Raw genomic sequence first — 21,843 nt, forward strand, 5'->3', positions numbered from 1 at the left:
GGGGGGGGGGGGGGCTAGAATACTATCCTCAACCCTGCACAAGAGCAAGATCTGGGGCTTCGGGGGGACCCCCCTCTCCCATCTAGGAATAGTCTTAGAGGTCTGCATCCCACAGCTGTCCTGGTCCGGCTGTAGCCTCTTCTTACCTCGCAGTTCCACATCTTCATCCTGTACTCTTTGGTCTCACAGACCTTCAAGCCTTTGGTCTGCTTCCCTTGGCTAGGAAGGAAGCCCTTTCCCTTTGGTGCAAGTTTGATCTTCTCTACTTTTCCTGAGCACCTAAATGTCTTGCCTTTGACAGTGCTGGCTCAGCAACCTGAGCTGCCTTATTGTACCTGCATTGTGCCTGACTCTCCTGCCCTGTGGGTCCCCTCCCTGGGAAATTGGACCTCTCTTCCATGGCAGCCACAGCACCCTTGACTCTTGGGCCAGAATGGGTTTAGAACACATGGTGACCAAAGCTGGGGAAGTAGGGGGAAGACAGGGCAGAGAGCTGTGTGGGTGGGTCCATGTTGCCAAGTTTTAAGTCCCAACTCTCCAGCCTCCCAGGCTGGTGACCAGCTAGATTCCTATTGATGGCCCCATGATCTTATCTCCAATCTGCAGCCCAGCCCTATTGGGCCCCACCCCTTGGCATAGCTCTGAGGTGACCCAGCAGCCTGAGGCTGCTGCTTCCGACTCAGATTCATTCTCCACTCACCCCATCATGCTTTTTTTTTTTTTTTTTTTTTAACCTTTGCCAGCAAAGAGTTGAAATTCACAAGCTGCGTCAAGGTGAGAACTTAATCTTGGGCTTCAGCATTGGAGGTGGAATTGACCAGGATCCCTCTCAAAATCCCTTCTCAGAAGATAAGACAGACAAGGTGAGAGGGAACTAGGTCCTGTGACCTTTCCATGGGGCATACAGGCCTGAGATGGTGGGTCTCTGCTTCCTGGGCCTGTATGGAAGGAGCAGATCTTTTTCTCAGACAATCCTGATAGAGGTCAAGATATAATATGGTGGGAAAAGGAAGGGTTGGGATGGGGAGTGGGCCTCTCAGCCCTAGGAAGGCCTGCTTAGACAGCCCAGGAAAAGTAGGAGGTGGTCATCAGCAGGGGCTGGAACATCCCTAGGTAGCCATGCTTTCCCCCTGGCTGTCCTGGCACAGTCTACACTGGTGGAATGTGCTGGGGGCAGGCTGGGCCCAGGGAGAGGAGTGGCTGGGAGTATGTTATGTTAGGCTCTGCCTTGTGGATAAGGGGCAAGTCCAGTGACCATAGGTCTTGACCTGGGCTCCCTCTTTCAGGGCATTTATGTCACACGTGTGTCTGAAGGAGGTCCTGCTGAAATTGCTGGGCTGCAGATTGGAGACAAGATCATGCAGGTAACAAGTGACCCAGAGGAGGAGAGATTAAGGTTTGGACCAAGGGGGCTGAAGCACATGGGGTTGGGAGAGATTGGCCCAGCCTTCCTGCAGAGAGGGACTCACCGAAGCCAACTGGAAGTCATGCTGGTATGGCCCACAGACAAAAGGCTCTTCTTTGAACTCAGTTCTAGTGCTTGACATCTCCATGTTTGGAGATTTTGGTCTGGGGGCCTGCTTGGGTGGCCTGGGTACACCATAGTTCTCTGCTTGCTGATCCTGGAAGCAAGGAACTGAGGTGGGCTGTTTTCTCTCCCTGGATCAGGTGAATGGCTGGGACATGACCATGGTCACACATGACCAGGCCCGGAAACGGCTCACTAAGCGCTCAGAGGAGGTGGTGCGCCTGCTGGTGACGCGGCAGTCGCTGCAGAAGGCTGTGCAGCAGTCCATGCTGTCCTAGCAGCCCTCCTGTGATCCTTACCTTGTGCCTACCTGCCTATTTGTACAGCGACACCACTTCCACGCTCTCTCTGCTCCTCCATCCTGGCTTCTGCTGCGTGCTGGGTTCCAGCTCAGAAGGGCGACAGCTGATCCCAGAGGCCTGAGCCAGCCCTGCTTCCCCTCCCACTCTAGCCCGAGGCTCTGGGACCAGGTCTGTCTCTGGGATACTGAGGATTGGAAACAAGGGCCTGGAGCTGAGTGAAGCCAGTCTGCAATGACCAAAGCTCAGCCCACGGCTGTTTCAGCAGTGCCTGGGTGAGCAGAAAACACCACTTTCTGAGAGCTGCCAAAGCTGGGAAATGCCACTCGGGGCTGGCTTTCCCTGATTTGCCCCGGCTGCAGGGCTTGGCCCTGCCTTCCTATGTCACTTCCACAGTGCCCAAGCCACATGCTGTCCACCCCGACATTGCCCAGTGGGGGGCTAGACCCCCACACTCCTGGAGGCACTATGAAGGTTCATCTGGATGGCAGCTGGTAGCCTCCCATGCACCCTCACTTCCCTGAAGGGTGCTGGCCTCCCCAGGGTTTGCCTACTTACAGGATTTAGCTGAGGTTCAAGCTGACGTTTCAGAGCAGCTCTCAGGATTGCCATTTTTCTCTATGCCCGTGGTTTTAACTTTTGTATTTTTTTAATCACAACTTTGATACACAGCGTTTTTATCTTACTATTTGGAGATGCCAGTTGTAGTTTTGAGTCTAGCTTACTAATTCACATGTGGGAGCAACTACTCTTAGCACGTGAACAGCCTTACTTTGGTTACCATGGAAATGGGGCAGTATGATGCTGCCCCACACCCAACATCTCATGTCCAATAAAGAACGCTGGAATTCATGAGGGATCCTTGCTGAGACATGGAGTGGAATGGGACAAGTGCTTTGGTTTTAAGGATGGCTAACATGTCTCCCACTGTTCTGGGACAAAGCCCAACTCTTTTTAGGCCCACCTGCCCGGGAAAGTGTGTGGCTGGTGTTGCCTTAGAAGCTTTAGTGAGGGCTGAAGGTATAGTGGTAAAGTGCTTCCTGGCATAGGGGAAGCCCTGGTCCCAGCTCTAATACCATGATGGGTGGTGGAGCCTCAGTGGAAACACCCTGTATGTGGCAAAGGCCACATCTGTGTCTGGGTATACCTTCACTGCAATTAAGGTGGGGAACCTGGGGTGTCACTGTGAAGCTAGGTTACATAAAGGAAGTTGGGGGTACTTCAGTGTAACCTATCTTCAGTTCCCACCTGAGAGGGGCCTCATGGGCACTCTAGGATTCATGGGAAAAGAATCTGCCCCTGAGACTCTAGACAGTATTGATCCACAGCCAGGGACATAACCCTGGATGTTCCCGCAAGTCAAGAGCTAGCTAGGTAGTAAGCAGTGTCTAGTCCTCTGCCTGCTAGCTCTGAGAAGGTGCTGCCACTTCTGGATCCACCTTATATTGCCAAATCAGATTTGTGAAGAAAAGTCCAGAATTTGAAATCTCCTATTTTTAAAGTGCAATACCCAAGGACATATTTTATAAAAATCTCTGGGTGGCCTAAATAAAACCAGTCTATAGGTTTGGTTGGGCTACATTTTCTGCTCTAGGGAAACAAGACCTTAAATTCCTTACAGTTGGATAGAATAATCTGGAAAATAAGACCTTTACTTCCCTGATTCCAGTGAAGTCATGCCCTTAAAAACCTCTAACAAACCCTTGCCCACATCTGCAGCTTGCACATGCTGGTGTACCTTAGTACTGGCATATGAGACCCACGAGACATACCTACCTGGCCCTGAGTGGGCATATCCCCAAGAGGGCATACCCAATGAAGCGCAGGGTCAGTACACAGCCACCTCAGATCAGTGATCTCCTAGGCCCTACACATTTCTTTACAGGAGGTCAGTAAGGCCAACTCCCTAAGCCCCCAGGGCTTAGCTCTAAAGGCCAACAGAGCAGCCTTCTGCATCTAGCAAATGCTTTGAGTGTGCAGAAAGAAACAAGCCAGGTTTTAATTAAGGATACAAGCACCATGAAAACAAAAAGGATATAGGCTGCTTACATTGGCCTTGTAGTAAAAAATGTGTGGGCCAGCAAACTCAAGGCACATCCTGGGACCCTCCCTTCCTGCCCTAGGAAGGACAATAGGTTGGGGTGGGAGGGAAGGAGGTTTGAGATTAAGATTATGCCCACAAGCATTGTGTGAGATAGTATCAATTACTTTGAAGCCCCCAAATTAGAGCATCTCAGGGGCCTGGGAAAAGGAAAGGGGGCCTGCCCTCCCCTTGGGGGAAATATGCTTACCACTTGGTAGGTCTGACAGGCCTCTAAGGCACAGGCCGGTAGAGTGTGTCCTGTTGTACAGGTGCTGGGTTAGGAGCACTGTGGGTTCAGATGGAGCCCCATCTGACTCAAAAAGTGGAGGTAGGAGAGAGGACAAAAGAAAGTATACCACTTCCATAACATCCCTTCAAAAAACCTGAATGGAGTTAGTGTGGTATCTGACTTTGTATGATAAAGTTCCAGAGGGCATTGGGCATCAGTTCACTTCAGAATCGATCTGGCAGGCATCTCAAGGTTCAGAAATCCTCTTCACCAGGCCCTGGCTGGGGCCATCTGTACTGCTGTTGTAGAATCTGAGTTATGTAGAATGAGAGTCTTGGGGACCTTCAGAGAAAGGACCCCAAGGCCTAACCCCCAAATCCTCGCCCCTCCGCCACCAGCACCAGCACCTTTGAGTCCACTGGCCACAGCACCTGGCTACTTGGTCTCTGGGAACACAGCAGTGGCAGCAAAGTGCCCTTGGCTCTCCTGGCTGCAAGGTCAGCCCTTCAAGGTGCTCCCAGAAACATTGGTTGTTTGGGGAAAGGCCTTCAGCTGCAAGTTCTGCACCCAGTTCCACCTGAGATGGCTGTCAGGACCTGTGTGTGCTGCCTGAAGCCTTAAAGAAAAAAGATGGCGCATCAAGATGCAGGAAGGCCAGATGCCTGGCCCTTGAGGCCTGGGAGGGGCTGAGACTTCTGGGGAGGCTGGGAGGGACAGCCTGAGGTCTAGCTTTCAGTCTTGGAGCAGAGTCTGGTGTCTGTCCCAGAGAGAACTGGATGAAGGCAGGCTGGTTGAGTTTAAGGCACTGGCCCTGAGGAAGAGAACACTTCTCCTCTGTCAGCACATCCGAGCCAGCCCTGCACACCAACCTCTTCTCTGGTGTTTGCTGGGTGCAGCCTTACCCACCAGGGCCCAGGGTCTTGGCCATTTACACTAGGTCTCTGGGTGCTAGGTCAGCTGCTCGTACCCTGGTCTCTTTCTGTACAAACAGAAGTGCTGAATGAAGAAGACAACATCAAAGAAGATGGAGAAGATGCCAAGTCCAAACTTGGTTGGGTCTCCGAAGATCAATGTCCATTGGTCTGTTAATAGTCAAGGGGACAGAATCTGGTTTTAGGTTGGCAGTTCCTGTGGCAGTTGGCACATGTGGGGTTTGGGGGTCCCCATTTGCCCAGGACTGCAAATTCTCTAGCTGCAAAGCCCCTGGGTGAGTTTGTCCTTGTAGGCTGGGATGAGCTTGGAATCCCCAGGCTGCTGGGAGTAGCTATGGCTTGGGGATGGGGGCAGTGGGTCCCAAAGCCTGACCCTACCCTGTGTCTACACCCACTGGGTGGGGGCAGCCTGTTGGCTGACTCACCATTATTGTAGGACTGGAGGAACATCTGGAGGAGGCTGAAGCTGCCCCCTATGAAGTCCAGGAGCACATTGCCAATGCTCCAGCCCGCAGTGCTTTTGTAGTAAAAGTTCATGTAGGCCTGGGTCACACAGACAGATGGAGGGCTGTGAGGGGGCTGGATGGCTATGCCTTATGTCTGCCACTCTAAACAAGGGTGGCTCTGATTCATCCCACTTTTGTGCCTAAGCCTTGGCTCCAAGGAACATGGTGACCTTTAGGCTCTGACAAGCCTCAGCCAAAAGAACAGTCTGGGTGGTCCTGGGGTTTCATCTGCAGGCAGGGCAATTGAAGTCCTTCCTTTCACTCCAGCACCTCCCAACTCATCGGAGGGAGGGAGGGAGAACAGCCGCTGCCTTCTCTACTCCTACCCATGGATGAAGCCCTATCCTGGTTTTCCAGCAACTCTGATTCTTCTTCCCATCTCTAATGAAGCTGTCCCTGTATTCAGCATGGACTTGTGCTGTGCCTTAACAACACAGGCTGGGAGCCTGGCTTCCTGGTATGGAATACCTGCTCCATCATCAGAGCTGTTACCTTGGGCAAATCACCGAGTTCTCCTTGCCTTAGTTTCCCCATCTATAGAGTGAAAATAACTCCCATCTGAGCCATGCTGGGCTTCCGGGGCTCCTCTTTAGTATCCTAGGTCTAGTGGGTTTTGCTTGGACATTCCCTTCTTCCTCCTGCCTAGGCTCCATAGCCCTCCTCCAAACCCGTGGTGCTCTTTGGGCTTCCTTGACTGGTACCACATGGGAGGGAGGTCTTGGCCTCTTTGGTGGTCCTCTCCCAGTCAGGGTCCATATTTGCTGTTACCTCTGCAGTCCCAGATGCTCCTAAATGTCTTCCACTGGGGCTCCCTACCTCCCAGGGTTCACTAGTTTCCACTGAGGTTTTCCACCCTAGTTTCCATGCCCTGGCAAAAGCTGCCTTGGGAGCAGGGCCTGAGCTTAGGACCTCTCACCTCTCACACTATCGGCCTTACGATAATGCAGCAAGGTCCTGGAGTACCTGTGGAAAATACTTGACCAGTGTGACAGCAAGCTTGATGTAGGAGAAACAGAAGAGAAATTGCAGCCATGTGGTTGCCCCAGCTGCAGCCACAATCATGGTGATGAAGGCGAAGAGCCACAAGAGTACCAGGAAGCCGATGGCAGGCCGTGACACACGCTGGCTGCCTCGCTGAGGACGAGACAAAGAGGATGGGGCTGTAGACAGGGGCACAAGGGGCTGCTGCAGGATCTCAGGAGTGGATGACCATGAAGGAGGGGTGCAGAGTGGGCTGAAGGGGAGAGCTGGAGATGGAAGCCTGGCATTGACATAGCCCATGTGAGGGAGGCCTACACTGAGGCTATGTTCAGTGAAAGGTGAGATGTAGGAAAGATACCAGGGATCCTCAGGCTCCATCTGGGACATGGAACAAGTTGACACTTGGGCTGGGATGAGGTCCCAAGCTGCCAGGCTGTGAGATCCCATCCCCAGCACCAACTTTACCTTGCAGTCTCCAGTTTCTATCTACTTTTTGTTTCTGCTTTGCAAAGCTGGGTGGCCTCTAAGCTCATTCCAAAAGGAGTGAAGGGTGTTAAAGATGTAAATTCCAACACCGGAAGCCCAGCAACTCATCCTAGCCCAGGTTTCGACCTGTTCTATGACCAGATGGAACCTCTTTAATATCCTAGGTCTAGTGGGGTTTGCTTGGACATTCCCTTCTTCCCGGAATCTGCCTTGACCCCAGCCTTTCTCCAGACATGGTGCCAAGTGGGCCTTCTTCACCAAAGTTTTACAGCCAAGGATAAGAAAACTGAGAAGGTTCGTGAAGACGGGGGCCACACAGCCCCTCTGTGGGCCCTGAACAGTGTGTAAAGAGAACTCACCAAAGGAGGTGACACACCACAGGGAAATGAAAACAAAGCTGTCACTTCAGGGGTTTTTGTGCCCTTCCCTGCTGAGACTCTTAGACTCCAATGGGCCTCCAACAAGGCTGATCCTAGGCTCCTCCTAACCTCTGTGGAGCCAACTCTCCAGCTGGCACCCTAAGCCCTGGCCACACCCATCTGCTTATACTTCCTCTCAAATGCTCCTCAGCCTCCAAAATTCTGTCCCTTCATGGGGAATGACAACCCCATCTTCCCCTTTAATAACACAGAACATCATTCACCCTGGAACCGCAATAAGAATCATTTCCTCATCACCCTCCTTCCCTTTCCTCCCTGGCTGGCTTTGGGCCTCTACTCTGCCTCCTGTGCTCCCTGATCCACACAGCTCTCAGCCTGATGTTTTGTCACTGCTTTTCTCTGTGTCCCTCATAAAAGATTTTGGAGCCCTGTGGGCTTGAACTCACTAGGTGTTCTCTGTGCCTGGCACAGGGCCTGATCCATTATCCAGGCCTGGGAAGTAGATGCTGAATGACTATGTTTCCTTTCTGAGGATTCTGCATCTCTATCCAGTGGCAGGTAGGAATGGCAGGTGGCATGTGGGTGGGTTGGGACAGGTGCTGGCTGGGATAGCTCCTGGTGGGCCTGGCTGCCAGGCCCTATCTCTCACCTCATACAGGCAGCACTGCACGATGACAATCAGGGTGAGGGCAACTGCGTGCAGGCTGAAGAAGACGTCATTACTGTCCACAGGGTTCACGCCATTGGGATATTTGATGAAAAACTGTTCCTGTTGAGGGTGGGGAGAAGCTGGGAGGTGAGACGCAGGTAGTCAGCAAGAAGCTTGGACAAGCCGTGGGGGACAGGCAGTGTCATACCTTGATGTAGGGTATCCACAGGAGGCCGATGTTGAACACGCTGTAGGCCACAAAGCCCATCAGGTTCAGGGCCACAAAATCGAAGCTCAGACCAATGACACTGCCAAGGGCAAAGGGATGCAGAAGGGAAGGGTGAGACCTGGGAGGGGACGGAGCTCCTAGCGGGTGAAGTGTGAGGAGAGCACTGTTCTTTGGTTCTTTAATATTCCACAGTCAATGCCACCCAACCCCTGTCCTCTTGGGTGCCGATTCCCTTCCTCCCTCACTTGCTCCTCCAGTCCTGGCTCCCACAGGGGATCCTGGAGGCCTCCTGCAGAAGTACCTCTGCCGTTGCTGACTCTCTGCTATGAGGCTCCCATGGCTAGGGTGACTGCAGCAGAGCTTGTGTCCTTGCTGCATGAAGATGTACCCCCAAGCCCACTTTCACTTTTGTCTTTAAAATCAGGTGGGAGTGCTTCGTCCCCAGGACTGAAGGATGAGTGACTTGACACCTCAGTCTTCCAGGGCTCTGGAGGTTTGGGTGGGCTTTTCCCCTACCCGGTCCATTCTTAGCTGAGAAGCCCATCTTGTTGCTTCCACAGGGAGGGACTGAACTGGCTAAGGGACCAATGCTCAGCACTGGACTCCTACCTAGGCTCTTAGAGAGGACTTTCCCATCAGGACAACCTTCTTGAGAAGGCAGACAGAGAAGAGCAGAGGGAAGAGTGGGAAGCAGCACCAACTGCAGCCTCACTGGGATGCCCCTTCTCACTGCCCCACAGGCCTCAGGCAAAGCTTAGAAGGTTACCTCTTCCGCCTCCAGTTCTTGATCACCTGAGGGTAGAAGGAGATGGACCAGGCCACAAAGTAGATCCACCCAATCACCTGGTTTATGATGCTAATGGTGTTGCTGCGGATCACCAAGAAGCGTATCCTTGGGCTAGAAAGGGATTTAGGATGTGATGAGCTAAGGCTGGGCTTCTGAAGAAAGCCCTTCTGCCCTCTGCCCAGCATGGCCTCCCTTTCCTCAAGGCCCATGTGGCCAGGGAGGAGGCCAGCCTACCTGGTTGCATTGGAATAATTTCCATGCAGATAAACAGTCACTTGTCCAACATTTTGAGAAGTCACTTGAAAAGAGGAATTTGTCACTCCGGGAGGCACTTCAACCTGTTAGAAAGACTTAATTTGATCTGAGGCCACATATAATTATTTAGGGTCTCACCAAGTGTCTTACACTAGCCTACAAATGAGGGAATGAGGAGAAGGTCCATCATAGATGGTCCCTATCTTCAAAGAGCTTGCTGAAAAAAAAAAAAGGCAGAAATGTTGAGATAGACAACCACTTCAAATCCCCTACATCTCTGTGTTTGACTTTGAGCAGAACTATGGACTGGTCCTCAGGGCCTTCCAGGGCTCAATTCTGAGGGAGGGTGGGATGACTTTCTTTCTCTCACTACTCATGTTATTTATGCTCTGATTTCAGTCTGATTATCTATAAATTGGAATAACATAAGTGACTATCTCACAGGGTTTCTGTGAATGACATGATGTCCACAAAGCTTCCAGTACAAAGCTTGACACACGGCAAACAGTGAGTGCTTCCTTTCATGCTGTACTCTGACAGTTGTGTTACATGTATTTTCATCATCATTAGACTCCTCAAGATCCACAAGAGGATGTCTGTCCTACCCCTTGCCTGGTTGCCAAGTGAACAAATCAAATGCTTGACAAACATGAAGGTTCTTAACCACATTTCTGCCTAATGTGCTGCTCCAGGAAAATGGACTTGGAGGCCTGCCTGCAACATCTGCTCTCAATCCCCCCATCCCAGGGTAGCAGGGAACAGGGTGATATATCTTTAGTGAACCAAACTGTCTCCTGTGTCCTCAATCTGTTTGTTCCCTGGGTGAGACCTATGGTCTACCCTCAACCCATATAGTTGGTTCCATGGAGATACAGCTCCATGAATGTTAGCTGATAATGGCTCCTTAATAAGGACCCTTGAGGCACTGGCTTTTTGGTTTTAGCACCAGAAATCAGGGGACTTTAGCAGGACAACCATTTCAAACCCCCTACATCTCTGAGTTTGACTTTGAAATGGAAATTTGATGACATGCACCGCTCTTAGCTCTTTTATTTTCCTGTCACTTCATTTGCAGTGCTGTTTGTATATTTGTAAGTGGTCATTAAATCCCTTTGGAACTAGGCAGGGAGAAATTGGTGAATCAGAAATCAACCAAAATAAGGCAGACTGAAATGATTAGGCCCGATATTTTATACTTGCTGGTATTGCTTTTAATCCTCACAGTGTGGTCAAGTCAGACATTATAAACGATCTTGTGCTGTGTCCTGATGAATGACCTTATCCAAGCCTCACAGAACAGGTTTCTAGATAACCCAACTCCCAGGTTCTAATCAATGACTTCTAATGTCACTTCTAATGGACAGGAGTGGTAAGAGCTGGATGAGGAGGGGCCAGTGAAGCAAGAGTCTGAAAAGTGTCCATGAAGGTCATTTGATACAAATGGCTTGTTTGACTCCTACTGTGAATTTTTTCCTAATAAACTGTAACACGCATACCGAAAAGTACACATATCACAGCTGGATGAAATGTCTACAGACAGAATGTACCCAGCTCCCAGATCAAGAAATGAAACAACACCCCAGAAGCCCTGTACCACCCGCTTCTTTGGTCTCCTGACCCCAAGGGTAACCGCTGACACCATATGGTCACTTTGTTAGTACTTTATATACAATGAATCCGACAGCCCATGATTTTTGTGTCGGCCTTTTTAGCTTGATACTGTGTGGCTTCCATTTACTTTTAAAAGAGGATTACTCTTATGTAGATGTTTGCCCTAAACTAAGTAGTGTGTTCCTCCCAGAGTCTAAACGTGATCTGTGGATGAAGAGGGCTGCTCAGACCTGCTATTGGAACCAGCTGCTCTTCTTGTACTGCTTGCTGCCCCTGGACCCTTGGTGGCAGGAAGCTGTGAGAAATGGCACAGGCTAATGCCTTATCAAGGGATCAAGGTCTCCTCTCACATAGGATCCCTTTAAAGGGACACTCTGAAGCCCCTCTCTCAGCAGTGCTGCATTTGCCAGATTCTCCAACTCTTGAGATTGATCATGTTTCACTACTGTTTGCATACTGGACCTCACCACTGATTTTGCTGTCCACCTCCACACCTCCCCGCCATGGCCTCAGGGCCTTCCAGCTCAGTCCTGCATCCCTCCCTGGCATTGTGAAGGTATGACTGACAAATAAAAATTGAACATATGTACAATGTTAGCTAATTAACATATCCAGCCTCCTTTTTTTTGTTCTTGTTGTGATACTAGGGATTTATCTAGGGGTGCTCTACCACTGAGCCATATCCCCAGCCCTTTTATTATTTATTTTGGGGCAGGGTCTCACTAAGTTTCCCAGGCTGGCCTTGAACTTGCTATCCTTTTGCTTCAGCCTCCCAAGTAGCTTGGATTATAGGTGTGTGCCACCATACCCGGCACTTATCCTTTTTTTATGGTGTAAATCTGTTTTGTTTTTTTTTAAGGTGGAAACATTTAAAATCTCTTAACAGTCTTCCATCACAGTCATGACTTCCTTAATAATGGGGTATGCTCTGATTTAACATATTAGGCAATTTTATAATTATATGAACATTATAGAATGGATAAATACGAGTTGAGATGGCTAACTTGTCACACTATACAGTATAATCTTTTTTTTTTTTTTTAAATATTTATTTATTTTTTTAGTTATCGGCAGACACAACATCTTTGTATGACACAACATCTTTGTTTGTATGTGGTGCTGAGGATCGAACCCGGGCCGCACGCATGCCATGGGAAGCGCGCTACGGCTTGAGCCACATCCCCAGCCCAATATACAGTATAATCTTATGGGACCACTGTCCTTTACGTGGTCCTCTGTTGACCAACAGGTTATTTGGTGCACGACTATACATAATACCTTATTATTAACTATAGTCATGATAGCTCTCCAGAAGTTATTCATCCTAACTGATTTGTATTCATCTTGTTTTTTAAAAATTAATTTATTTTTAAACCCTTATTTCTCCTGAGTTACTATCTCCCTATTCTTCTTCTTCTTTTTTTTTTTTGGTACCAGGGGTCTAACCCCTAAGCCACCTCCCAGCCCTTTTTATTTTTTGAGACAGGTTCTCACCAAGTTGGTAGGGGCTTCACCAAGTTGTTGAGACTGGCTTTGGATTCCCTATCTTCCTGCCTCAGCCTCCCTAGCTGCTGGGATTACAGGCGTGAGCTAAGACGCCTGGCTTGCTGCCTCCCTATTCTTATCTAGTTGAGTGGCAACTGGCTTACATCCCTGGTAAGGAGGAAACAAGGTACATACAAATAGATAAATACATAAAGCTCTGAATAATTGTTACTATTATCCCAGGCAGCCTCTGGAACTGGGTTTTACAAATGATATCCACTCAATAGTGTCTCAGAAGAGAGTTTCATAAACATTTTTTTTAAGAGTAAATGTACTTTTTTTTAAAAGTTGTCAACAGACTTTATTTATTTATATGCAGCGCTGAGAATTGAACATAGTGCCTCATGTTATGAACAACTTGGCTGGGGTTGTGGCTCAGAGGAAGAGTGCTGGTCTAGCATGCATGAGGCACTGGGTTCGATCCTCAGCACCACATAAAAATAAAATAAAGCTACTGTGTCCACTTACAACTAAAAAAATTAATGTTTTTTAAAAAAGTTTCATAAACTTTAATGTGGACCCCAATCATCTGGGGACCTTGCTAACATATACACTTTGAATCTGGGATAGGGCCTAAGAGTTTATGTTTCTAAAAAGTTATTATTATTTTTGTGGTGTTGGGGATTGAACCCAGGGCCCCAGCATGCTAGACACATACTCTAACACTGAGTATAGCCCCAGCAACTGAAAGATTTTTTCCTTCCTTCCTTCCTGAGCCACATCCCCAGCCTTTTTATTTTTTTACTTTTGAGACAGGGTCTCACTAAGTTGCTTAGGGCTCTGCTAAATTGTGGAGGCTGGCCTCCTATCTCTTGAGTAGCTGGGATTACAGGTGGGTGCCACCATGCCTGGAACAACTGAAAGATTTTTAAACAAGACTAATGCTGCTGGTTCATGAATATTCTTGAGTAGTAAGGCCTTAGAAAACTATCTTAAGAACTTCTAATTCTCAGAACCACTTTTGCCTCTGGCTTCTTCCTATCTCCTTCTTAATCAAAGTTATATAGCATAAAATGCTCATCCCCAAAGAGACTGATGAAAACAAAAGTCACAGATTTTTGGAATGATGAAACAGGGACAATCTAGGTGACCCATAGCCACAAACTCTTAATTACAACATGTTTTGTTATTTAGCATTTCCCATTAGTTAGATTTGTTACTTACTTCATCAGGGAGTTCAAGGATAGTAATATTTTTTGAATGAAATGTGATTTCAAAAGTGATCACCAAGGTTGCATTTAATGGCTGCCTGTGGAGGACAAGAGTCTGATTATTGCTGAGAAATTGGACACTGTGAAATCTCAACCAACCCTCTGGATTTTGCACCAGGTCTTAATTTCTCAAGTAATCAGGAATAAGAAATGCTACGTGCTCAACCCTGAGGGGTAGAGAGGTGGAATCCCTGCTCCTTAGGTGTCTTCTATCTTTACCAGAAAATTAGATGTCCCTTCAGGGTAGGATGAGAATGTGAGAAGGTAGCAAACTGACTGTGAATGATTTGGGAGGCATCCAGAGATGGATAAGATAGAGGCTCCCTGTGGCAGTGGGAAAGGCTTCCCAGAAAGGGTCAGATCTGAGCAGGATTTGGTTACAAAGTCAGAATCTGACTGAAGGAAATGAGGGCCCTTGGGGAACAGCCCATAGGGACCTCAAATCTGGGTGTAGAGGCTTGGAGTTAATTGAGAGGCCAGCCATAAGCCACTCAGGGACTCTAGAGGGGGTGAGTTGGGGTTAAAGGATGACTTGGGACATTTACAAGGTATGGACGTGCAGGAATGATAGGAATTGGAAATGAAATGGCAGGGCTGTAAGGGAAACTGGGAGCCATACCTCCCAGGAAAGGTAAAGAAAAAAGGACAGGGTTCCAGATCTTCAACTCAGGGCATCCTCACAACTGGGGTGCATGAACAGGGTGAAGTAGCTAAGGGCACAAAGGGAGAGGTGGGCTTTCTGGCACAGTCTAGACTAGGTCAAGACCCCTGTGCCTAAATTTGAAGGGGTCATCAAGTAAGAGTCTCCGACAAAGGCCAAGCATGAGCATTGCAGGAGTGGGATTATGCCATATGGTCACTTCTGCTTTTGGAAGTAACCTCAGCAGGACTAATCAGTAGTTCAGCTTCTTGCCCCTTGACCTTCAGGGATCTCTTCAAGTATTTAGTCTTGGAAAGGGTCTTGAAGTCTGGCATCGATTGTTCATTACTCTAGAACTCTCCACATGGGGAGAAAAAGCTTGTGTCTCTGGTAAGAAGCACCCCTTCTTCTTCCTCCTAGTGGAAGGATTCAGTTTGGGGGTTCAACTGAGATCCTACTCTGTAGCCCAGGGTTAGTATCACTGTTGTTTCTATGGCTTGTCCTCCAACTAAGAGGCAAAAGCGTCACCTCTGAAATATGAATAGACTGAACCACCAGTCAGCCCTGACCTAACTGTAGGGCCCATACAAGTAGGGCTGAAGACAAAAATGGGCCTGACAACTTACCCCAGGGTGATGCTGATGTTGGCTGAACTGCCATTTTCCAGTTTCACAACAGGAGGCACGGTGAAGCTGACAGTCGATTCTGGAAGGACCCAAGTCAATGATGTGAGTCATCAGATCAGAGTGTTCAGGCCCATGAGAAGAAATAGGCATAAGGGCCCCTGACATCTGATCACTGACATCCTACTTTCTAAGTGAAGAGAGGGCGGTACTGGAGGCTCCATGAGGGGACTGGATACATGGGCCTCATTATGCTCCTTCCACATCTGTTGCCAGAGACAGAGACAGAAGGTGCCATAGGCCAGAGCAGGAAATGCTGGAGCTTTCTCCCCAATTTCCTCTTCTGACAGGCTCTGAGGGCCTGAGGCTTAGTTACCTGGAGACAATTTACAAGCACGGAGCTCCAAAATTACCACAAAGGAATTCATGCCACCATTTGGGATTATAAATGGTGAATGGGAACCACCTCTTCAGATGGATAACACAGGGGTCTCTTCTTTATAAAGTTATATAATCCTGAAGAACTGGTCCAGCCCCTCCCTGCAGTCTCAAGACATGCATGGGGCCCAGCTAACATGGTTTTAAAGAACCCTTTTACAATCCCTTACTGATTCAGCTTAACCCATGCATGGATCCCCCTCCTGAAGCTGGCGATAAGGTAGTGACTGGAGAATAGTTAAAGATACACATTTTTCATCATAAAGGATTTCTTCTTGGCATTAAGATGTTAACTCAAGATAAGGTAGACAAATAGGTGCTTCCAGGATGAGGGAGGAAGCCCGTTTGGGTGTTAGAAAATCACCTTGGGAAACTGGGTGTGTAGTTAAATGGTAGAGCACGTGATTAGCATGCAGGAGACCCTGGGTTTAATCCCCAATACCAAACAACAACAACAACCAAAAAAATCACCTTGGGAGGTCAACTACCCCAGGGTACCCTGGTCTCAGAACATGACCAAACTTGCCTCTTCAAGCTCTTCTTGTGTTCTTCGGGCAGCCCACCTCCTCATCCCTGCCCTTACCTCCACTCCAGGTGTGCTTAAAACATTATGCCATAACCTCCCCATCTCACCTTTCCTGTCTCACAGACCTTAGGGTTATGCAGTCCAGAGGTCATGATTATGAATCTAAATTGGGATGGGAATGGCACCCAAACGGGAGAGCAGGTGCTCAACTCTGATGAAGATGGTTCTTGTAGGGGTAGAGCCTGCAAGCAGGGCCCAGGTCTCCTCTACCCAGACTCCTTAAAGGCAGATAATGAAGAACTGAGAACTAAAATTTAATTCAGCTTCCTCTGTTGATTCTCCTTCTTCAATACTCCTACCTGGTAGTTCTTCTTCCCCTGCCTGGACACCTTCAGGGAGAGTCATCTCATCTTCTCCAAGGTGCTCAGGCAACCTGAAACTCACATTTCTGGGTCCAGTTCTGCTACCTGGAGCCTTTCTGATCACATCTGAGATTACTTCTACCTCTTAGCCCTTCATCTAGGAATGTGGATGAAGGCTGCCTCCAGTCTGAAAATCCCCCAGCTGAGATGCCCACTGTCTGTGATCTACAGTATCCTCTTGCCTGGCTCCCTCAGGTCCTTGTAGAGGCCAAGCTGCTCATAGTATGTTGGTCCCTCCCTCTCTCTCTCTATTTTGGGTACTGGGGATTGAACTCATGGGCATTGAACTCATAGGCACTTAACACTGAGTCACATCCCAGCCCTATTTTGTATTTTATTTAGAGACAGGTTCATTGAGTTGCTTAGTGCCTTGCTTTTGCTGAGGCTGGCTTTGAACTCATGATCCTCCTGCCTCAGCCACCTGATCCACTGGGATTACAGGTGTGCACCACAATGCCTGGAGGTCCCTCTCATAGTTAACTATAGCCTCAGGACCTGGAGGCAATTTGGTGACTCTGTCCCACTTTTTGTTTTCATTTTCACTGCTCTGATATCATTTCAATTTAGTATATGTGCTGCAGAAGGGAGCACCAATGCTCTGATACCTATCTGAGGTTTTATTCTGGTCTTGCAAACTGGGGTGGTGCAGTTCATTTTACCCAGAACTGAGGACCACACCAGATAACCAAGTCCCATAAAGAGCCACTGCTCAGGACAGGGGTACTAAAAATGACATCAGGCAGCCACCCATACCTCTAGGTACCTAGGGTTCTTTTGGAACAGTGGTCAGAGTGAGTGGGAGATCCACAAGGCCTTAGATATTTCACAGACTTTGCATGTAAAAGGAGGAAGTTATGAACTCTCAAGGAACCAGATCCAAGAATGTTTATGTCCCCCTCACTCAGCACCACAAAAGACAGCAGTATTTAACACTCTGAAATCACACAGTTCCACCATGGCTCTGACTCTTCCTAGCTATGTGATCATGGGTAAGGTACTGAATCTCTCTGAGTCTCCATTTCCTCATCTGTAAAATGGGGGAAAATAGCAAGACCTATCTTAAAGGATCACTGTGAAAATAAAAGGTAGTAATGTTTGTAACATGCTTTCCACTTGACCTGCATATGAAATAATTATTGGTTACTATCATCATCATCATTTTGAAACTACAGGACATTTTAGCCCAGGACATTTTAGCAGCCAGGAAGCTGGTACCACAACCTGGAAAAGTACATCTTAAAGTTCGCTCTGGGGTGGGAGCCTTTAGACACCATATCATAATTACCAAAGGAGTCACAGTGAATCCACCTCAGTTTTCACTAAACAGGCTCTGTTTTTTTTTTTTTTTTTTTTAAACTAATACTTACTGGGACCTCTCCTGCTCTTCATCTAATTTCATGCCAGCCACTCCACTATATTCTTAACTCCCATTTTGTAATTATTACAAGGAGCAGGCATTTAATATAATTAATTTATATATTTATTTTTGGTACTAGGGATTTAATCCAGGGGCACTTTCACTGAGTTACACCCTCAGCCCTTTTATTTTGAGATAGATATTTTAAGTTGCTGAGGCTGGCCTCCAACTTGGTATCCTACTGTCTCAGGCACCCAAGTTGCTGGGATTATAGGCATGAGTCATGGTGCCCGGCTCATTTATTTTTTGATGTGGAAAAGGGAATTACTTATTTGTTGATTTTGTCGTGTTGGGGATTGAACCCAGGACCTTGTGCATACTAGGCAAGCAATATACCACTATGCTATATTGCCAGTCAGGGGTAGGCATTTTTTCAGTCCTACTTTAGATATGAGAAAGCTGAAAATTCTCAGAGGGAAGGTGTCTTGCCCATATAGTTTAAAAATGGTGGGGGCAGGAGTCAAACCTGGAATGGTCGGATCCAAAGCTCAGGTTCTTGCTGCTAGGCTGCACTGCCTTAGATTCCACCCAAAGAAGTCAGAGATAAATACTCTGGAGATCACTCATCTCATCTATAGTCCTAAGATCACTCCTCAAAGCACAGAAGAAGGGTACAGCAGAATCAGCTAGAAATCTAGCTCCAGGTGCTTGATTTTATGGTAACTCACACTATTCTTTCATAATGACATTCAGGAAAGGAGGCAAAGTGATATAATGGAGTAGAGATCCTAGCAAAGTCTTAGCTTTGTTTCATTCTAGCTCTGAATTCTACTCTGTCTTGGCCTCAGTTTCCCCTCTATATAACTGGAGTAGTGGAAGCTTAATTTTCTCTTCTTTCTTAGCTAAGGGAATTTATTAGCATTACTAAAAGGAGGTTCAATGTGCATGCACACATGCACTCACACTCTAACCTTAATTCCAGAGAGCCATTCTCTCAATATGGCTGGTGTGAGGCTCTGGCATCCCTACTGAGAAACAATGGACCTCATGATCAGAGGGACCTTTCCCTTTTCACAAACAAATTATCAACAAGATGTGACCACAAAGTAACATGACCAATATTTAACAAAGCTGATCAGATGACCATTGTTTCCTCAGAGATTAAAAGGCTAGATAACTTTAATGGTACAACCGTTACGCATAGCTCTAAGAAAATACATGCAGGGTTGGCATGGTTTGTACCAGTTCACTTGAAATCTTCAGTCAAGGATTTTTTCTTTTTTCACAGTGCTGGGAATTAAACCCAAAGTCTTGTGCATATTAGGCAAGCACTCTACCACTGAACTATATCCTCAGCCCCTTTAGTCAGGGATTTCAAGATGCATCTGCATTTATTTATTTATTTATGTGTGTGGTGCTGAGGATCAAACTCAGTGCCTCACACATGCTAGGCAAGTGCTCTGCCACTGATCTACAACCTCAGCCCCAAGATGCATTTGCTTTTTAACAACAGCCAAGTTAATGATCAAAATAATGGGACTGGCACCCGTGGAGTGCTAAACAGAGTTTTTCATTGGATGGAATTTCAGAAATGCTTTGCATAGTGGGAGAACAGCTAGAATTGACACAGCACTCGAAGGTCCCTCCTACAAAGACATGCAAACCCTGATACCAGCTGCTTCTCTGTGGTCCCCCTATCCCTGTTAGCTGCTATTACCTGGTCCTCTGATCCTCTCTAAGGGAAAGGTTTTAGTTTATTACAAGGTAATGTCAGGAAGACTCCTCAGGTGTCTGTATCTGGAAGGATCAAGTACAATAAGGTGGCCATGTCATTTGGCTCCCCAGTGTCTCCCAGAACACCTGACTCTCTTGGTGAGGTCCATGGGGTATAAACCTAAGTCATTTTTCACAGATATTATCTCAGCTTGTTGGAACTCCACAGTTTGACTTTGAGAACCACTTGTGCAATCTGACTTTAAGAACCAACTGTTGACTTTAGTGATGTGGAAAAGGGAACAGGGACCTGAGGGAAGAAGGACAATTATTTGTGGACACATCTGGCTCTTTGTGAAACTCCTGGGCCCCAGAGCAGACCACGTGGCTGAAGGGCAGGCAGATATGCATGGCCTGGACAATAGTAGACATTCGGTGACAAAGAGGACAGGTTACTCACTGTTTGTTTCTCTTTTTTAAAAGTTGATGACTCATTTTTAAACTTACCACATTTCTCTACAAGCTTCAGGGGGAAAAGGATAAAAATAAGCAGCCAATTCCTTATCATGTTCCTTGATTTTGCAGAACTAGGAAGAAAAAACAAACAGTAAGAGAACGTCATGTTAAGGATGAATCAGCTCAGCTTTAGGAAGATGATATGCTCCCACAATCATGGCATGGAATGGCCCATAAAAGGACTTTCACTTCACATTTCTGACTTCATGGGTTTTGCACCACAACCTCAGAGAAGGGGATCCTTCTTTCTATGAAGAAAGAAGAGGACTTATCTTTCTTTGATATATGGGGAAACCAGCTCGGAACAGCTTAGAAGGTTATGTAAAGTCCCACCCTGAGGAAGTGAACACAGACTTTAATTTTTCCCTCTTCAACTGCTTTTTGCAACCTAGTTAACAGAAAGAAAGAATTCAGTTTTATTGTCTTTAGGGTTCTTGCTCCCCCCGCCCCTCCAAAAACAACAACAACAACAACAAAAACCCAGTTTCTTCCTCATTTCACAGACTGTCTTGAACACTTGGTCAGCAAAAGTCCTTCATCCCCAAAGGCTGAGACACTCAGCAGGAAGGATTCCAGGAAAGACAAAAAGACACTGATAGATAAATTGATTAAAATGCTTAAAAGTCAGATTGATAATCTAACTATCTAATCTCACTACCACATAGGATTTAAATGATATGAGATGTAAAGCATGAATTCTCGATGGGGGCTACAATTGGTTTCTGGGGATGTTGAAAAAAAAAAAAAAAAAAAACAACCCTAAGATAATGCATTGCTTTTTGGTCCTCCCAAGTGCCATAATATATAAACAAGTACAGTTTATCAGCACAATTAAAAATCTGAAGGTGGGAGTGGGTTGACAAGGGTAAACAGATTGAGAAACAATGATGTAAAGCAATTACTACTGTTCCCTAGGGCACCTAGCAAGCTCTCACAAGGGTTCAGCTGTCCTCCCTTCCTTCAGTTTGAGAACCCCAGAGGGCAGGGTCGGGATTTCCTCCTGCTGACTGCCCCGGAGACTAGCACTGGGCAAATTAACAGGAATTCCTGGAACGGTCACCTCAGCGTCGGCCCTCTTCAAGCGATCTGCACACCCAGATTCAAGCGGCAGCGAAGCAGGAGGCGGGGAAGGGGACTGAAGCACTCTAAGGTAGAGTCATCCACACACCATCCCGACAGCCCAGTGTCCCAGGTTCCGCTCACCACAACCCGAGTTCTCCCATCAACGTTAGGTCTGTCCGGTGTCACCAAGCCAGGACTGGTGACAGGAGATGGAACCCAGGCGCGGCTAAGGGGGCTGGATCCGCGGCAGGCTGTCCAGCTGACGTGCTGTGCCAGTCTCTAGGCCTTAGGGGGTCCGCCTGGGAAATGGGAGGCTGTCCAGGTCCTGCCGACTCTCACCTCATAGAGAGCTTCCTAGGCTCCGGGGACCGATCTCACCGTTTGCAGCAACCTCGCGCCAGGTGCCGCTTGGGAATGTACCGGATTCCCCGGGCCGCTCAGACTTTGTGTGAGGGCGGGCCCAGCTGTCACCTGACTTGAGCCACCTGACTTATGGATGCCAGATCTCCGCGCAAGGCCCTCTGGAAGTTGTAGTTTTTACGTCTCAGCAGGCCAGAGCTGGGCAGGGTTAAGGGGAGAGCGAAAGGCCTTGGCAGAGATGGGGGCTCCCGTGTGAAGGAAAGTCAAGCCATTTCTCTCGGAGCCTGCATGGTTTACAGGTGAACTCTGTGCTGCTTCAGGGAGAGAAGCTGGGTCAACGATCCAGTCCCCGAACCTTTGCCCTAAGGGCGGAACCCTCTGGGTCCCGTCTGGAGGGCGTGAGAGTCCTCGGCCAATGGGAAGAGAAGAGGCCGCCATGTTGAGTGTGGCTGAAAGACTGGCAGGCGAAGCCCCG

The 21,843-nt window shown here is 47.9% G+C and overlaps 2 protein-coding genes and 1 long non-coding RNA gene across 5 annotated transcripts in view; 2 read left to right on the plus strand and 1 right to left on the minus strand.

Moving 5' to 3' along the window:
• Tax1bp3 (Tax1 binding protein 3) overlaps positions 1 to 2,679 on the plus strand; it is a 5,302-nt gene extending 2,623 nt beyond the window's left edge. Inside the window, exons 2-4 of the mRNA XM_015505934.2 lie at positions 744 to 863; positions 1,287 to 1,364; positions 1,669 to 2,679. Of these exons, the coding sequence (XP_015361420.1) occupies positions 744 to 863; positions 1,287 to 1,364; positions 1,669 to 1,806 (336 nt within the window). The 3' untranslated portion in view covers positions 1,807 to 2,679. The remainder of the gene's footprint in view (positions 1 to 743; positions 864 to 1,286; positions 1,365 to 1,668) is intronic.
• Positions 2,680 to 3,800: 1,121 nt separating this feature from the next.
• On the minus strand, positions 3,801 to 21,724 carry Ctns (cystinosin, lysosomal cystine transporter). Of its 3 annotated transcripts, none has more exons than XM_015505930.2 (12): positions 21,150 to 21,724; positions 19,938 to 20,017; positions 14,978 to 15,056; positions 13,665 to 13,749; positions 9,324 to 9,427; positions 9,069 to 9,200; positions 8,282 to 8,381; positions 8,074 to 8,193; positions 6,541 to 6,711; positions 5,497 to 5,614; positions 5,107 to 5,221; positions 3,801 to 4,755 (listed from the first exon to the last, which is right to left on the minus strand). In XM_015505930.2, the coding sequence occupies exons 1-12, from the start codon at positions 21,167 to 21,169 to the stop codon at positions 4,638 to 4,640; spliced, it is 1,242 nt and encodes a 413-aa protein (XP_015361416.1). In that variant the 5' UTR covers positions 21,170 to 21,724; the 3' UTR covers positions 3,801 to 4,637. The 3 variants fall into 3 exon arrangements, with proteins under 3 accessions (XP_015361416.1, XP_015361417.1, XP_015361418.1); XM_015505931.2 differs by having other exon boundaries at positions 21,348 to 21,723; XM_015505932.2 differs by having other exon boundaries at positions 3,801 to 5,221; positions 21,150 to 21,722.
• On the plus strand, positions 9,196 to 11,563 carry LOC125615145. The gene is made up of 2 exons (XR_007345703.1): positions 9,196 to 9,851; positions 11,146 to 11,563. It is a non-coding gene; the product is annotated as an uncharacterized LOC125615145 (long non-coding RNA).
• Positions 21,725 to 21,843: the final 119 nt, after the last annotated feature.

Source organism: Marmota marmota, unplaced genomic scaffold (assembly GCF_001458135.2).
Source record: "Marmota marmota marmota unplaced genomic scaffold, marMar, whole genome shotgun sequence".
In the NCBI taxonomy this organism is placed as follows: Eukaryota; Metazoa; Chordata; class Mammalia; order Rodentia; family Sciuridae; genus Marmota; species Marmota marmota.